General features: G+C 56.5%; 1 protein-coding gene across 3 annotated transcripts in view; it reads right to left on the bottom strand.

Moving 5' to 3' along the window:
- igf1ra (insulin-like growth factor 1a receptor) overlaps positions 1–17,580 on the bottom strand; it is a 96,796-nt gene that overhangs the window by 65,582 nt on the left and 13,634 nt on the right. For all 3 annotated transcript variants that reach the window (XM_035396386.1, XM_035396387.1, XM_035396389.1), the window contains exon 2: positions 13,713–14,276. In XM_035396386.1, coding sequence (XP_035252277.1) covers positions 13,713–14,276 — 564 coding nt within the window. The remainder of the gene's footprint in view (positions 1–13,712; positions 14,277–17,580) is intronic.

Raw genomic sequence — 17,580 nt, 5'->3', positions numbered from 1 at the left:
TCCTTACTGTACAGAGCACACCTCCACCTGCACTCTTACTGTACACAACACCTCCACCTGCACTCTTACTGTACAGAGCACACCTCCACCTACAGTCTAGCTGTACAGAGCACACCTCCACCTGCACTCCTACTGTACAAGAACGCACCTCCACCTGCACTCTTACTGTACAAAACACACCTCCACCTGCGCTTGTACTGTACACAACACACCTCCACCTGCACTCTTACAGTACAGGAAAGCACAGACCCTCCATCTCTCCCACTCCACCCGACATGCTGGGTCTTCCTCTGCGAGTAAGAAGTGCATCCCAGTCACTCAGCCAGTATCTCATCCACAATCGGTTATGACACAGATTACCGCCCAGGGACCTGCAATAAGCACGCCTTAGCAGGATCAGGCTAATTTACCGGCCCCCAGCGCGGGCGCTAAGGACATTAGGGGCTCCCCTAAAAAGCCGGGGAAGGAAAGGGCTTTGCAGAGATTGGCAGTACAGCCTGTACTCCACTGCTCTATATTTATCTGACACACCGAGTTCCCCAGAGCCCGGTGATGAAACAGCAAAACACCCAGCCCCTGATCCCTGCAGGTGTGAGCCAAACAGGTACAGGTCTGGGATCAGTTTCTGGTCCTCGGGGAGAATGGCTGGAGCTGCGGCGAGAGTCAAGTCGGGCTGATCCTGGATCAGGGCGTGGGGATGTGGATCATCTCCTCAGGGGGCAATCCCGTGCTGACCTCAAGTTAATCTCTGCGCTCACTGCGACTGCAAATGACAGTGTCCTCGCAAGCCCCCACCCCTGCCCCGCCCACGCCCCGCCCCCGCCCCGCCCCCTCTTCCCAAAATAACATCCGGTTTAGGAGCGGGCGCTGACTCTCACGTGTGAGCTGCGGTCCAGACAGGAGGCAGGCTTACGCTTACCCCCGTTCCTGCACGGGTGGGGGTGGGGGTAGGGGGGGTAATCTTAATGACATAATGCGGGCGGTGCTGCGCTGGACGTCTGTGCGTCTTTACCTGCGCCCCTGCGCCCCTGCTGCGCCGGCTTTGCCTGCAGACAGGACAGCCTGTGCCCCAAACTCAGCACCCGCTTGCCGAAAAAAACCAAGACTAAACAGAGGACAGGACAAACACGGACTACCAGGACTTTTACAAAGGACAGATAAATACACACACACACACAGACACCCACACCCACACCCACACCCACATCCACACACACACACACACACACACACACAATGAGGACTTTTACAAAGGACAGGTGAATACACACATACACACACATCCACACAATGAGGACTGTATTAGTGTATTAAACAGTGCCTTTATTATTATTATTATTATTATTATTATTATTATTAATATTATTAATATTATAATTAATTCATGATTGCAGGTGGAGAGCGCTGTGTGAGAGTGCGGTGAGGTTCTGAAGGCTTCTCTCTCACACACACACACACACACACACACACACACACACACACACACACACACACACACACACAGACACACACACACTGCTCTGGGTGCGGAGGTTAGAGCTCAGTACAGTGTGCATTATTTACAGTGTGTGGGAGGGAGACGGCAGGTCAGTGCCACTGCTCGGATCAGCCAGCCCGTCGTGACGGAAACTGAGCAGGGAGAGACCAGTGACTAAGGGCCAAGGGTCTGTGTGTGTGTGTGTGTGTGTGTGTGTGCGTATGAGAGCATGTGTGTGCGTGTGTGTATGTGAGTGTGTGTATGTGTGCGCATGCGTGCGTATGAGAGCGTGTGTGTGCGTGTGTGTGTATGCATTTGTGTGTATGAGAGTGTGTTTGTGTATAGTGTGTGTGTATGTGTGTGTGTATGAGAGTGTGTGTGTGTGTGTGTGTGTGTGTGGTGTGTGTGTGTATGTGTGTGTGTATGCATGTGTGCGTATGAGAGCGTGTGTGTGCGTGTGTGTACATGCTGTGTGTGCATGCATGTGTGAGTATGAGAGTGTGTGTGTGTATAGTGTGTGTGTTTGTGTGTGTCCAAAGAAAAGGCCTAACTTTCCCTTTAAGCACAGATACTCAGAAGATCAACCGAGAGAGAGAAACGAAATCAAACAGAACCTGACAGAAAAGCAACGGGGGCACCAAACCCCCGCTCACCCTCACGGCTCCAAACCTGCTCCAAAATAACCAGGACGCCATTAACAAAGAGACAGAGGGCGCAGCCGCACCTCCACCCCCCCCCCCCAGACGCACCTGGGGCGCGCACAAAAGGCAGAGCTTCGTCTCTCTTTCAGTAAAAAGACAACGCGGGCGGAAAGGCGGGAGGAGTTAGCGGATGTGTTAAAGACGGCGGCCGGGGTCGGCTCCTAAACCCCCGGTCACAAAAGACCCGGTCGGACGCGCGGAACCCGCCCCCACGCTCGCCACGCCGCTATCGGCGGTCGCCGCAGAGAACGTGGCGTCGCCGTGAGGCTGCGTAAAACACAAGCAAAGCTGAGCGGTTCTTCCCCCTCGCAAATGAACTGAAAAGGCAACAAATCGTTAAAAAAGGAGAATCTCCCGTGGACCGGCTGCTCCTCGGCCAGTCAGTCAGCGAGGTGGAAAGCGCGTTTGCATCGTACCGCAGTTGACAGAACGTTCTTCCTGTTCTCCGGTCGGCGGGGCGAACGCGTGTCGTAGCGCTGGTGAGAGACGCGAGGACGTCCGCATACTTCCGCCCCGCTGCGGTCGAAACGCGCCGGGGTTTCGCCGATCAAAGCGATTCCGAGGCGGAGGGAGGGGTGGGAGGGGTGGGAGGGACGCCCGGGCTCCCGGTGACAGCCGATTGGCCGGAACCCTCGACGCCGCTCGATCGTTTGGAGGACGGCCAATCCCGCGCGGGAGAGCGAGCGCTGCGCCCTGAGGACCCGCAGCCTCCCGAAATCAGCGATAAAACTCCGCTGTGAGAGAAGAACGCGCTCGCTCTCCACAGCACAGAGACTGAGGAGGAACTGCAGCGAGAGGAGAACCAGTAACCCAGAGCCTGAGAGAGAGAGAGAGAGAGAGAAAGGGACAGAAGAGAGAGCCAGACAGAGAGAAAGAGGGGGAGAGAGACAGAGATGAGGGAGGGAGAGAGAGAGAAACAGAGAGAGGGAGAGGGAGAGTGACAGGGAGAAGGAGAGAGGGAGGGAGAGAGAGAGAGACAGAGAGAGGGAGGGAGGGAGAGAGGTAGAGAGAGGAAGACAGCGACAGAGGGAGGGAGAGAGAGACAGAGAGAGGGAGGGAGGGAGAGAGAGGGAGGGAGAGAGACAGAGAGAGGGAGGGAGGGAGAAACAGAGAGAGGGAGGGAGGGAGGGAGAGGGAGGGAGAGAGACAGAGAGAGGGAGGGAGGTAGAGAGAGGAAGACAGCGACAGAGGGCGGGAGAGAGAGAGGGAGGGAGAGAGAGAGAGAAAGACAGCGACGGAGAGCGGGAGCGAGAGAGAGAAGTGAAATGGGAGGGAGGGAGAGAGGTAGAGAGAGGAAGACAGCGACAGAGGGAGGGAGAGAGAGACAGAGAGAGGGAGGGAGGGAGAGAGAGGGAGGGAGAGAGACAGAGAGAGGGAGGGAGGGAGAAACAGAGAGAGGGAGGGAGGGAGGGAGAGGGAGGGAGAGAGACAGAGAGAGGGAGGGAGGTAGAGAGAGGAAGACAGCGACAGAGGGCGGGAGAGAGAGAGGTAGAGAGAGGGAGGGAGAGAGAGAGAGAAAGACAGCGACGGAGAGCGGGAGCGAGAGAGAGAAGTGAAATGTGGTCATTCCAGACAGTGTGGGCTGACTGAAACTGATGAAGATGGATCCTTCCCTTCTTCCCTGGCACGCTTCCCATCGTACGCTCTGCTGCGAAGATCAGCGCCGCTCTGAGGATGAGGAGCACGGGGGCCTGCGCGGGCCGACCCACAGCCGCCGCAGCGCCGCCCGCCAGACCCGCCGTCTTCGTGGGCCGCGGTGTAGTGCAGCGGTAAGAGAGCCGGGCGTGCAGCGCGAGGGGCGAGGGTTCGGTTCCCAGTCTGGGACAGGGCGAACAACCCGAACCGCGCCGTAGCCGACGGCCCGTTCCCGAATCCTCTGGGACGGGAGAGAGGCGGTCCGCCTGCTCCGAAACCTTGGGCGGTGCCAGACTGTGCCCCCCCCCCACCCCCCGCACCCGTAAAGCTCACCTGGCCCGCTCCGAGAGGTGCTCCCACTCACCCCGGGCGTGTCCGGGCAGAGGCCCGGAATCCTGCGGGCTGAACAAACAACCCCCCCGGATCTCGCGCAGCGGCACAGCGCCCCGCCTCCAGCCCCGCCCCCATTTTCCATACAGCCCCCCCCCCCCACCTTCCCACTAATTCTGGACTAATAACACGCCCACTTAAAGGGACAGTCACGACTCCCCCCTCACCAATCCTTCGGTGCCCATTTTCTCCCACTCAGACGCACTGACTCACCCCCCCCCCCCCACCCCCCACCCCCCACTGTACAAGCAATATCTCCTCCTTCACTAATTAAAAAACAAAGTCGACTGGAAGCTATATTTGTACTTGCCGTATTTTGTTACCGACACCATGTTTCAGACAAAAAGAGAAGGAGGAGGTCTTACAAATACAAAAAAACTAAGAAAAAAAAAACCACATGAATTCAAATCAATTGCTAACATTTGACACCGCAATGTCTCATCCCAGTGGAGACGCTGTAGACAGCCTCCTGAAAACAGCTCCCTTGACTCCACCCCCACCCCCCAGGATGAGGCTCCTCCTCTCAGTCACATCGACCGCAAAATAAACGTGTAAACAATTCAGGCCAATCTCGCCGCTGAAGGTCGGGGAACTCAACCCCCGTGACATCTGTCCCGTCTCTGGAGCCGCAAGACCAAACACATCATCAGCCTTGAGGGCCGAGACAGGCAGACAGACAGACAGAGAGAGAGAGAGAGAGAGAGACAAACAGATCCAAACATCTCCCTGCTTCCTTTTGGCATGGGGAGAGGTCGACGAGAGGTCAGAGCTCGAAAACACGCTCGGTCCCCCGCGGTGGGCCCTCGTCTGCGATGCCAAAAACAAGGCCTGTCGGAAAGGAGCTGGCCGTCCTGACGTGGTGTGCGTCTGCGTGCGTCTGTGTGTGTCTGCGCGTGTCTGCGCGCGTGTGCGTGTGTCTGCGCGCGTCTGCGTGCGTCTGCGCGTGTCTGCGCGTGTCTGCGTGCGTCTGTGTGTGTCTGCGTGCGTCTGCGTGTGCCTGCGTGCGTCTGCGTGTGTCTGCGTGTGTCTGCGTGCGTCTGCGTGTGTCTGCGTGCGTCTGCGTGCGTCTGCGTGTGTCTGCGTGCGTCTGCGCGTGTCTGCGTGCGTCTGCGCGTGTCTGCGTGCGTCTGCGTGCGTCTGCGTGTGTCTGCGTGCGTGAGTACGGGTGTCCGTCTGCATGTGATGATGTAGTCGATCCTTCATTATGATAGAGGTTTAACTCAGCCAAACAAACAGAGAAACACAGCTGCTGGAACACAATTGGAGACCAAAGGACTCATTTCAACAGAACTGCACTGCCAGCGGAGCTCATGGTTCGGTTCACGGATTTGGGGTTAGACAGGCAGGGAGTTCAAACTGCGCTGCTGCTGGAACATAGGCAGAGTTTAAACTGCGCTGAGACTGGAACACAGGCAGAGTTTAAACTGCGCTGCTAAGGGGACACAGGCAGAGTTTAAACTGCGCTGCTAAGGGAACACAGGCAGAGTTTAAACTGCGCTGCTAAGGGAACACAGGCAGAGTTTAAACTGCGCTGCTAAGGGGACACAGGCAGAGTTTAAACTGCGCTGCTAAGGGGACACAGGCAGAGTTTAAACTGCGCTGCTAAGGGAACACAGGCAGAGTTTAAACTGCGCTGCTAAGGGAACACAGGCAGAGTTTAAACTGCGCTGCTAAGGGAACACAGGCAGAGTTTAAACTGCGCTGCTAAGGGGACACAGGCAGAGTTTAAACTGCGCTGCTAAGGGAACACAGGCAGAGTTTAAACTGCGCTGCTAAGGGAACACAGGCAGAGTTTAAACTGCGCTGCTAAGGGAACACAGGCAGAGTTTAAACTGCGCTGCTAAGGGAACACAGGCAGAGTTTAAACTGCGCTGCTAAGGGAACACAGGCAGAGTTTAAACTGCGCTGCTAAGGGAACACAGGCAGAGTTCACACAGAACCCAGCAGTCGAGGGGAAAACAGAGCAGACACCTCTGCCTGTCATCGCGGCAGACACTGAGCACTCCGACAGAGACTGGAAAACACACACACACACACACACACACACGAGGCTATCTCTACACTCACGCCTCTTATCAGCTCCTGATAAGCAGCAGTCAGAACAGAGAGTCACCAATAAAAGTAAACCTGCCATTCAGAGACCCGGAAAGGAAGACAAACAGTGAAAAGATAGAGAGACAGACAGAGAGGGGGGAAGAGCGATAGAGAGAAAGAGGGTGTCTGGGGGGGGGCAGTAAACCCAGGGGTGCACTCCCTCTAGTACGGGCCCCTATTCGGCCAGTACACTTGACATTTCAGTTACACCCCCCCCCAGAAAACCCCTTCAAACACATTCCACGACTTCAGCTAATGCTCTCCTTAACTACCTCATCACCCGACACTAAAAACAACAGCCTTCACCACACCCTCTGTCCCCCATGACCCTACAAGAGTGTGTTTGTGCCTGTCTGCGTTTGTGTGTGTGGGTGTGGGCGTGTGTGTGCGCGCGTGTGTGTGTGCGTCTGTGTGTGCTCGTGTTCATGTGTGTGTGTGCATGTGTAAGCGTCTGAGTGTGTGTGTGCGTGTGCGTGTGCGTGTGTGTGTGGGTGTGGGTGTGGGTGTGTGCGTGCGCGCGTGTGTGTGCGTCTGTGTGTGTGTGTATGTGTAAGCGTCTGGGTGTGTGTGTGTGTGTAAGCGTCTGGGTGTGTGTGTGTGTGTGTGTGTGTGTGTGTGTGTGTGTGTCTGTGTATGCATGTGTATGTGCCCCGTATATGAAAAAGCAAAGCCCAGTTCAGCCCTCATTCCGCATGTGCAGAATCAGAACAACACAGGTTGCACACGCCAATAACAAATCCAAAAATGAAAACTATGCAAACACCTTACCCCGTTTATAACTCCTGAACGCGGTCCGCGCACGCACTCTCAAGGTGTCTAGGGTGTTGAAGTCAGCTGGTTTACCGTCGAGCACGAATCCCTCGCTTCTAGACCGACGAGGAGACGGAAGTTCTCATTTCTAAATTCAAATTAAACATTAAATTAAAACATCAAAATGGCCGTTTGTTTTCAGGCGTTTAGTAAATAGCAGAATGGGAACGAGACCGCAGCCGGAGTAAGGACCCTTATTCCGAACTGGGCCCGCGTGTTGACGTGGTCGATGGCTCCGCAGTTGAAAAGCCCGCGTTCCCTGCGAAGCTCGCTTAGCGACCGTTTCCGACGGCGAGAAAAGGGAGGAAAGACCGCACGCCCTCCTGAGTCACAGCACGGCCTGACACCCTCACTGTAATCCCAAATAAGGGGTGACACGTTTGCCAAAGGGGGGGGGGGGGAACAATGTCTAACTCAGGAGCGCGGCACAGCATGCATGTGTTTAACAGAGAAGAGCGACCGCGCGTTTTGTCGACTTGAGCAGCGTCCTCGTGAGCTCGGTGAGGGGGGGCGCTTCCTCCAAACGACAAAAGGGGAGGTGAGCTTGGGCGTCCGTGTGTACGGATACACAAACCCGAGCCAGGCGCTCTTGGGGGTACGTGTGCAGACAGGCAGAGGAATGCGGCACCGTCCCTGCAAAACAATAGCACCACCGAGGGCCTCACAAGACCCGGAGAGGAGGAGGGGAGGGGGAGAGGGAGAGGAGAGGAGAGAAGAGAAGAGGAACGGGAGAAGAGAGGAAGAGAGGAAGGGAGAGGAGAGCAGCTCCTGGCCAAATAATTACAGAGCCGTACGGAGAACGCCGGTCCTGACTGACTGGAAACGACCGCACACACTGGGAGGAACATCTGCGCTCAAGAAAAACACAGCAATTACAGAGAGAGAGAGAGAGAGGGAGAGAGAGACAGAGAGACAGTGTGTGAGAGAGAGGGAGGGAGACAGAGAGAGAGAGAAAACAAGTAAGAGAGAAAGAAAAGAGAGGGAGGGAAAAACAGAGCGAGACAGATAGAGAACTGGTACACAGTTGGTATTTGCCAAAGTATTTGGTATTTTGCAAATATTTGCCCTTCCAAAAGCAGCCTTACAGCGTGTCTCTAAACAATCCTTCAGACTAAACGAGCTTACAGCCAGAGTACAGCCAGGCTGTACCACCCCCCCACCCCCCCAACGAACAGACGACACGTAATAACACACAAGAACCAGCCCCCCCCCCCAACCGCTTCATCAAATTACTGCCCGTCCTCAGCCTCAAAGCTCCGCGGCTCCCCTGAAGCTCCTCCTCTTCCTCCTGCCTGTGACTGCAGGTAGCAGCGGCGTCCATCTGACTGCCTAACACTCGAAGTAACTTCCTTTCACCAACAGGTGGCGGTGCGACCGGCAAAGCGGTCCCTGCGCCGCGATCGCGGCACGTTGGGTTCCTAGCGCTCTCTCCTTTCTCTCAGGAGCTCGATTTACGACAATAAAAAAAAAACATCTGGTCTAAAAGGCGGAGGGGCCCGGACATGGCGATGATGTCACAGACGAAGGCCGGCGGACGCGTAAAATCCCGCCGCACCCCTTTCTTACAGCCGGCTCCGAACGGGAGAGGCCCCCTCCTCAGGACCCCCGAGACGTCTCGGGGAGGAACCCGTCGGAGACGCCGGTCCGCGAGACGCCTTTGTTTTTCGGTCGTTCTCAAGGGCGGGACGGGGAGGGAGCGGGCTTTCCCACGGTGCACCAGGGCCACGGGCGCCCCGCGCCGGGGGACGCCTCTCCTCCCAAACATGCGGGCGCTCACAGGTGACCTGGCCCGTGACGGGGGGGGGGGGGGCGGCGAAGAGACCGTGGAAGAAAGAGGAGTGTCTCCGTCGCTCCTCTCCGAAAATAAACCCCCTGCCAGGAATGAGGCGGGCGGAAGAGCTGCTCAGCTTTTACACAGGAGCTCGCTCACAGAGGGGCCCAACCACAGGGATCCTCCAGGAGCTCACTCACAGAGGGGCCCAACCACAGGGATCCTCCAGGAGCTCGCTCACAGAGGGGCCCAACCACAGGGATCCTCCAGGAGCTCGCTCACAGAGGGGCCCAACCACAGGGATCCTCCAGGAGCTCGCTCACAGAGGGGCCCAACCACAGGGATCCTCCAGGAGCTCACTCACAGAGGGGCCCAACCACAGGGATCCTCCAGGAGCTCGCTCACAGAGGGGCCCAACCACAGGGATCCTCCAGGAGCTCGCTCACAGAGGGGCCCAACCACAGGGATCCTCCAGGAGCTCGCTCACAGAGGGGCCCAACCACAGGGATCCTCCAGGAGCTCGCTCACAGAGGGGCCCAACCACAGGGATCCTCCAGGAGCTCGCTCACAGAGGGGCCCAACCACAGGGATCCTCCAGGAGCTCGCTCACAGAGGGGCCCAACCACAGGGATCCTCCAGGAGCTCGCTCACAGAGGGGCCCAACCACAGGGATCCTCCAGGAGCTCGCTCACAGAGGGGCCCAACCACAGGGATCCTCCAGGAGCTCGCTCACAGAGGGGCCCAACCACAGGGATCCTCCAGGAGCTCGCTCACAGAGGGGCCCAACCACAGGGATCCTCCAGGAGCTCGCTCACAGAGGGGCCCAACCACAGGGATCCTCCAGGAGCTCGCTCACAGAGGGGCCCAACCACAGGGATCCTCCAGGAGCTCGCTCACAGAGGGGCCCAACCACAGGGATCCTCCAGGAGCTCGCTCACAGAGGGGCCCAACCACAGGGATCCTCCAGGAGCTCGCTCACAGAGGGGCCCAACCACAGGGATCCTCCAGGAGCTCGCTCACAGAGGGGCCCAACCACAGGGATCCTCCAGGAGCTCGCTCACAGAGGGGCCCAACCACAGGGATCCTCCAGGAGCTCGCTCACAGAGGGGCCCAACCACAGGGATCCTCCAGGAGCTCGCTCACAGAGGGGCCCAACCACAGGGATCCTCCAGGAGCTCAACCTGCAGCCACCTGAGAGCACTTCCACTTCTCAACCCGCCCCCACCCAAATCACTAACCGCGGCGTGACCTCCTCCTCCTGGTAGGCGAAGAGAGAACCCACTGACCGGCTAAGCCACGCCCCTTCTGACCCCGAGCATCTCCACACCCCTCTGACCCTGATCGGCTAAGATACATCCCTCTGACTCTGACCGACTAAGCCACACCCCTCAGACCCTGAACAGCTAAGCCACGCCCCTCTGACCCCAAACAGCTAAGCCACACCCCTCTGACCCTGACCAGCTAAGCCACACCCCTCAGACCCTGACCAGCTAAGCCATGCCCCTCTGACCCCGCCCACTTCGCTGTCCACCGCGGGGCCTCTTCCTCGCGCCGGCTCCACAGTTAGCTAGCGAAGAGGGCGCAGAAACGCCCGGGGAGGTAAACACGGGTTCGAGAGAATTCCTCTTAATCAGCCTTTAAGTGCAGGCTGTAAAGCTGCCATGCCGGTGGACACGGTCAGAGTCAAATTCTCTGCGGGGGAAGGAAAATAAGAACACACACACACACACACACACACACACAGACAGACAGAGGACTCCTGTGTCTGTGTTCACTGAGCCGCAGATATCCTCTCTAAAACCTGGTATTAATTCAGCAAGAATGCTTATTCCGCAGCGCAGAGAGAGAAAAACACAATCCCGAGAATCAGGGAGGAGGTTCCAGAGAACAGGCATTCGGTGCTAAAAATAACGTACAGTGCCTTTCTGATTTAAAGAAAATAAGCAACCCGTCAGGAGTTCCGATCGGTCACGGTACGGCAGCGCCCCTATGATACCGCGTTCTCCATCGCGAGCAGCGATCCTATCAAAACGTCGCTCCGGCATCTGCCAGCCAATAGAACGGGCCGCTTTTGTGTCTTGTGTTCTAGAGCGCATTTTGGGTCCAGCGCCCCATGTACACACGCATATGAGCGGTTTTCGGCGCGGGACCCATAGCTCTTCACCACACCGCGCGCTACGGGTCGGTTCGGCTCCTGCGCTTTCCAAAACGAACGGGCGCTCGGGCGGGCCGACCGGCGCGGTCCTGTAGCCTCAAGGCGAGATTCCGGTACGGGCCGACAGCTTAAAGATCACCCACTACAGCCACGGCTAACAGAGCCCGGCCGGAGCCTTCCCCGGACCGGAGAGAGCGACCCTCGGCACCAAAAGGCCCCCCCGATCCGTCACACCCGAAAATGAACCTCAGACTCAGGAGCTGCGCGAGAGCAGGTGTGCAGCCCCAGAGAGGCTCACGCAGGCCGGGCCGGATGCACTGCAGAGCGCGTCTGAAGGTTTATTAGCTAAAACAACTAAGGGAGGGGGCGAGGGGGCGCACTTCAAAGAGGAGAGTGCTCTGCTGGGCTGGGGGGGAGTGGGGGGGCGAGGGGGGGCTAGACTTTCGAGGTCACCGCAACAGCGACCCTGAAACTAAGCCCTTGAGCCCCCCCTCAAAAAAACGGCTGGAAAAATTCAGGACAAAAAATGTCGACGCGTACCGTTGGCCTCGTCACAATCAACATGGCCGCCGTCTCGGGCAAACAAAACACAGGAGCCAAGGATGCCGCCGGTTTCTTCATCTTGCTTGTTTTTTCGGGGAGGGAGGGGCTGTCTGAGAGTGAGTTCCAGGCAGGCGGTGCAGTGGGGGGAGGGTAAAAACATCCAGGAAGGAGGAGGATATAAATCCTGCAAGGTAATCTCAGGACACAGGCCCGGCTGGGGGATTCACACGGGACTACATTTACTGAGGAGGGTCAGGAGTCGGTGCGCACTGCGGGGACCTGGGGAAGCACAGCCCAGAATGAATGACTTCTGAAGCCTTCAAGGAGGGCGGGGGCTCGGGGGGGTTCAGAGTGTTCCCATGGCGACCATTTTCCCACCATTATAATGTCCCTGGGAGCGGGGGGGTGGGGGGAAGAACCGAGCCAGTTTGTTTTTTGTTTTTTTAAATGCCGCAAAGTCTAGCAGGTCCGTGTCACCGCCGGACGCCGAGGCCGAATGTGAGGGCGGCAGGAGGTGGCGACCGCACCGCTGTCCACCGGCCAGCCAATGAAACGAGGGCCTCTCCCTGGCGCGCGTCCGTCTCCCCGGCGACGGCGACGCCTCTCCGCCCCGTTGCTACCCCAGAGGAGGCGGAACTCGCACCTGAGCGCCGGAAATTCCCGGCAGCGCCGCCCCTCCCCCCCCCGTCCCAGAGGGACCTTCCCGCTCGCGCTGAACCTTACGTGACCTCTGGGCATAGCGGGAAGGGCGGGAGGGCGGGGTGGTTAGCCAGTGAGCCGTGGCAGGACGCGTCACCGGCCCGCCCACCCGCTCGTTAGGCTGAATCGCCAAATTACGCCGCGGAGGAGGAACTGTTGCCCGGCCCGCGAGTCGGCGCAGCCCGACCACGGGGGAGCGACCGGCGGGGACGGCCCGAGGAGCGGAGGTGGCGGCTCGAAGCCGCCGCGCCGACTACGCCGTTTCCCCCGTTCCGCCGCCGGGCATCGAGAGACAGTCACAGCTGAGCTATCTGGCTAAGGCCTTACTACACCGCTATTCACCCCCCCCCCCGGCTGGGTTACTTTGGCACGAACCAGGGCTTAGCGCGGCGGTGATAAGATAAGGAGGCGCTGCGTTGCGCCATGCGCTGCGGTCGGAGTGTTTAATTAGCGGAAAGAGCCGCGCTGTGTACACAGCCTGTTCAGCGGCGGCGATAAGAGACGCTAAATATTTACCTGCCGAGGTCGCGTCGCTGCGCACGGCTCCCCGCGTCCCCGCCGAAGCGCTAAAGCTCCGAGCGTCGCGCTGAAGCTCCGCGCATCGGCCACGGCAACGCTTTCGCAGCCGGCGTCTCATCGGAGCAAACTCAGAACGCGACCCGGAGATTCGCCGTATCGCTTCCGACCGACAAGAAAAGGATCGTTTAAAGAGAAGCCAGCCGGAGCCGAAGCAGCACAGCCGCCCAGCGAGATCAAAAAGAGCCTCTCTGAAAGGGCCTCGGCCCTGTTTTTACAGAAGACAAACACAGCCTGGCAGCTGCATCATTTGAAGCGTTGATCTTATGGAACCTCCGGGGCAAAAAAAGAAAAAAAAGTCTTCTGCCATCAACACAGAATGGAAGATAAAAACAAGCGAGTCTCTCGAGAGATACCGGCCTGTGCAACTGTGAGGCACAGACTCCTAGAACTCCAGACTCACAGAGCTCCAAACTCACAGAGGCCCACTCACAGAGCACCAGACTCCTAGAACTTCAGACTCACAGAGCACCAGACTCCTAGAGCACCAGACTCACAGAGCAGCACCAGACTCACAGAGCTCCAAAGCATCAGAGCTCCAAACTCACAGAGCTCCAAACTCACAGAGCTCCAAAACTCAGAGCTCCAAACTCACAGAGCTCCAAACCTCAGAGCTCCAGACTCACAGAGGCCCACTCACAGAGCTGCAAACTCACAGAGCTCCAAACTCAGAGCTCAAAACTCACAGAGCTCCAAACTCAGAGCTCCAGACTGACAGAGGCCCACTCACAGAGAACCAGACTCACAGAGGCCCACTCTCGGAGCTACAGACTCACAGAGCTCCAAACTCAGAGCTCCAGACTCGCAGGGCGCCAAACTCACAGGAGCAGACTGAGCCAGGTCACAGCCAGCGCTTCTTACCTTCCTGGCAGTGGTTGGAGTTCCAGCAGCGGAAGCTGTAGTTGTCGTTGAAGCTGGTCTTCATGCACGAGCGGTTGTCCTCCATCACCCCCGGGCACAGGTCCCCGCACTCCTTGGACTGCTTGTTCCCGGCGATGAAGTTGTTGGACTCCGAGTCCATGATGCGCGACCAGTCCACCGAGTCCAGGTAGCAGAGCTCGGGGTTCTTCTCGATGCGGATGGCGCCGCGCGTGATGTTGCGCAGGCTGTGGAGGCCGATGTCCTTCAGGCTGGTCATCTCGAAGATCACCAGGGCGTAGTTGTAGAAGAGGGTGCGCCCGCGGATGACGGACAGGCTGGGGAAGAGCGTGCTGAGGCTGTCCAGGCCCGAGACGCGGAACAGGAGCAGGTAGTCCGTCACCATGGTCAGCTTGGGGAAGCTGAGCGTGCGGAACACCTCCTGGTTGAGGTTGCTGGTCTTGTCGCCGATGAGCAGGATCTGCAGGTAGCCCTCCACCACCGTGCAGTTCTCCAGCCGCTTGAACTCGCTGATGTCATTCCGGATGTCGATGCTCGGACCGCAGACTGCGAGGAGGAAGCGAGAGAGCAGAACATTACTCAGGAACCAGGACACCGAGACCCTCGGTTTAACGCAGCTGTCCCCCCCCCCCCCCCCCCCAGAACAGCGTGTACTCAGGGCAAATTGTCCAACATCATGCATTATCTGTATAATACAGTAAGGCACTTTCTCCTTCCAGGACGGACGAGCCTATAAAAGTGAGCTATTGGTGGACAGCTTTCAAAGCCAACCTGTAATTTACCCTCGCCGGCGCTGAAAGAATCCACGACCGAACACGGTGTTTTTATTTCATTTCTCCAGTTTTCACTTCCAGTTAGCCCCCTCCCCCCTCCCTCCTCCCACCCCCGTGTAAGTCTTTCGCTACGGAGCCAATTCTGCGTGACCTCACAGGGCGTGCCGGGGGGGGGGGGGGGGGCGGGAATCAGCGAGCTCCAGACTCGCGAAATTCAGAGGGGAGGACAGCACACCCCCTCCCGCATTCCCGCCCAGGCCGAGACCGTGTTCTTCACGAAAGGTGAACCGGTCCGTTAGTCCAAACCCCCCCCCCCCCCATCCACCCCCCCGCATTAAAAATACCCCTTCGTGGAGCCCCGCTCCAAATCCTTATACGACCTCCCCCAATGGAGCCGTGGCATTTTCAGATGGGTGATCTCATCCCTACCTGTAACCCTCTCTGCTTTCCCCATCTGATGAAAGTGGGGGGGGGGGGGATACATAAGGAAGACAGACTGTCTGCTATCATTAAAAAACAAAAAAGAAAGACAGAAAATTCCATCACAACCCCACATGTGGAAAAGCAAGCAGCGAAAGCGGAGCGCTGGGCACAGAAACAGAGGGAGAGGGAGAGGCTCCTCTCACCGGCGCACATTTCATTCAGCAGATCATCTCATTGTGCCTTTATTAATTGGGCCTGTCCGTAGCATCGGCAGCACAGGCCCAGGGCCGGGACCAATTCAATTTCCCTCATCATTCAGGGAGGCAGCTGAAATCATTCAGAAATTGAAAGATGAGCTCGATGTTCCACAGACTTTTTTTTCCCCCCAATTCGTTTCTGGGTACACCGAGCGTCTGCCCCGAATGCGTGCCCCGTTTTTAAATGAGACAGAACATTTTTATAACAAATACTATCTGTAGTCCGCGAGTCTTTTGATTGGTTCATAAGTCAGCGATTGACAGAACATGGAGGTTCCACCCATTGTGGGGCCCGCACCTCAGGATGCTGCACTTGATGTGTATAATTCATAATAAAAGCGCAAAATAATCTGCTTGGGGGCACCTAGTAATTTTTTTGTACTTTCATGCACTTTCAGGGGCGAAAACAAATGGAACAGATACAAAATGGCCTTTCGCAAACACAAAACTCAAATGTTAAATAAAAAAATTAAATAAAAATGCCGATAATAATTATGGGGAAATACAGTCACCCACAGATTGCCATGTTAAAGCGCAAAGCTACAATGGACTAATGGAGGAAGTAAAAACACAGCATCGTTTTCTGTCCTGAAGTCCCTGGAAAGGAACAACGGGGGGGGGGGGGGTTGTGAGGCGTCCTGCTTTGGCAGTCTGTTGCTCCCTCTGAGGGACGAACCCAAATGCCACCGGCTGACTGTACGGATCAACCTCAACAAAGCAGCGTGGCTTCAAAAGCTCAGAGCTTCCTGAGCTCAGTGCTGTCCTTAAACAAAGCAGAGCGGGGGAAAGCACTCTGCTCAACCCTAACAGCGCTCGCAACAAAGCACAAACTCACACTTAAAAGGTCAAAAAAGATTTTGGCTAATGCCCACGGGTAAAGGTCTACCTTTACCAGTTCAGACAGGAATTCTCGCCCCCCCCTTGAACCGCTAGACATATAAAAGACACACACGTTCTACCGCTCCTTTTCCTGTCTTTCGCTCCGGACATACACACACGCACACATGCGCAAGCACACACATTACACACGCAAGCACTCACTCACTCACACACTCACACACTCACTCACACACACACACACACACACACACACTCTGAAAGGTTAGAAATGCACTTCAGGTGGCAGGAATGAAGAGATGAAATGTCTTGACATTTGAGCTCCTTTTCCTAAACCTTTTAAGTTCTCACAGCAGCTTGGGTTGCCCTGCCATCCAGAGCTCAGGAGGAAAAAAAACCCTCTGCGGTGAGCGTGCCCCGCCTTCTCCACCGTCTCCACCAATCACCGCCCTCCAGCTCTGGGCTCAGCGTTGTCCTCGGCTGACTCTGGCCAGCAGGTGAGGATGGCGGGATGAGACCGGCCTCGCCTCACCGAGGGGGGGGGGGGGGGTTGAGGGGTGTATGGTTCTTTTGAGGTGCATGCTGCAACGGTTCGCTGCCTGCAAGTGGTCGTCAGCGAGAAACAGGCCTCTCCGCCATTTGGCGCTAGCTCTCCTGTTGTACCGTGTGCCAGGGGTGTAAAATGCATCACTGGGGTGCTTTGTCTCGCGTACTCCGGCTAATCAGGTCACATGCCGGTAACTTGAGAACCAGTGAGCGAATCAAAATTACTATTTAAATTCTTCACCAATCACAAGCACGGCCAGCCCACTGTGTGTGTTTTTTTTTTTCGTGGGGTGGGGCAGTCCCAGCCACAGCACCGTCCCGCACAGCAACCCTCACACTGCGGTTCCTCTCATTCTCACGTCATTATTCGGGTCCTTTCACAGGTCTTCCAGGGCCTCACTGTAATGGAACAAAAACACAATTCTTCCCCTAACAATCTGTCCTACACACACACTGCAAGAAAAGGTTCAAATGCACCTTACCCTCCACATACCAGTCAAAACACGCTTTATATATGACTGCGTTTGAGGTAGGTATGAGGTCAACCAATAAAAACATTCCATCACCAGATCACAAATCACTATTAAGTGGACAGGTACTTGAATGTTTGTTAGCGTAAAAATGTTTTATTTCCTACGCGTAAGTGGTATTAATGTTCTTGTCAAAAAAGAGAGGGAGAATGTGCGTATCTCAGCAATGAGTCATTATTTGTGGAGAAAGAACATGAGCTCCATGAAGCCCTTGGGAGAGGGGTTAGCTTCGGTTGACTTTGGTTGTTCGTGCATTCGGTCTTGGGAGCCAAAGGATATCGCAAATAGCAAACTGCGAGAAACACACGGCCCTCTTTCCACTTCAGTATAAAGCTCGACGAAGATTCTTAACAAAAGACATGTTAAAAAAAACATTTCAAAAATCAATCCTGCCCTCTCTCAGAACGTATCGACCAGGAATTTGGAAATCTCCGGCTGCCATGAAGTGTCGGACATTTTTTTCTAGGAGCTGCCAGTTCTGCTT

This window comes from Anguilla anguilla, chromosome 16 (assembly GCF_013347855.1).
Source record: "Anguilla anguilla isolate fAngAng1 chromosome 16, fAngAng1.pri, whole genome shotgun sequence".
Taxonomy (NCBI): Eukaryota; Metazoa; Chordata; class Actinopteri; order Anguilliformes; family Anguillidae; genus Anguilla; species Anguilla anguilla.
The sequence above is the reverse complement of the archived record's forward strand: the minus strand, read 5'-3'. Positions and strand labels throughout refer to the sequence as shown.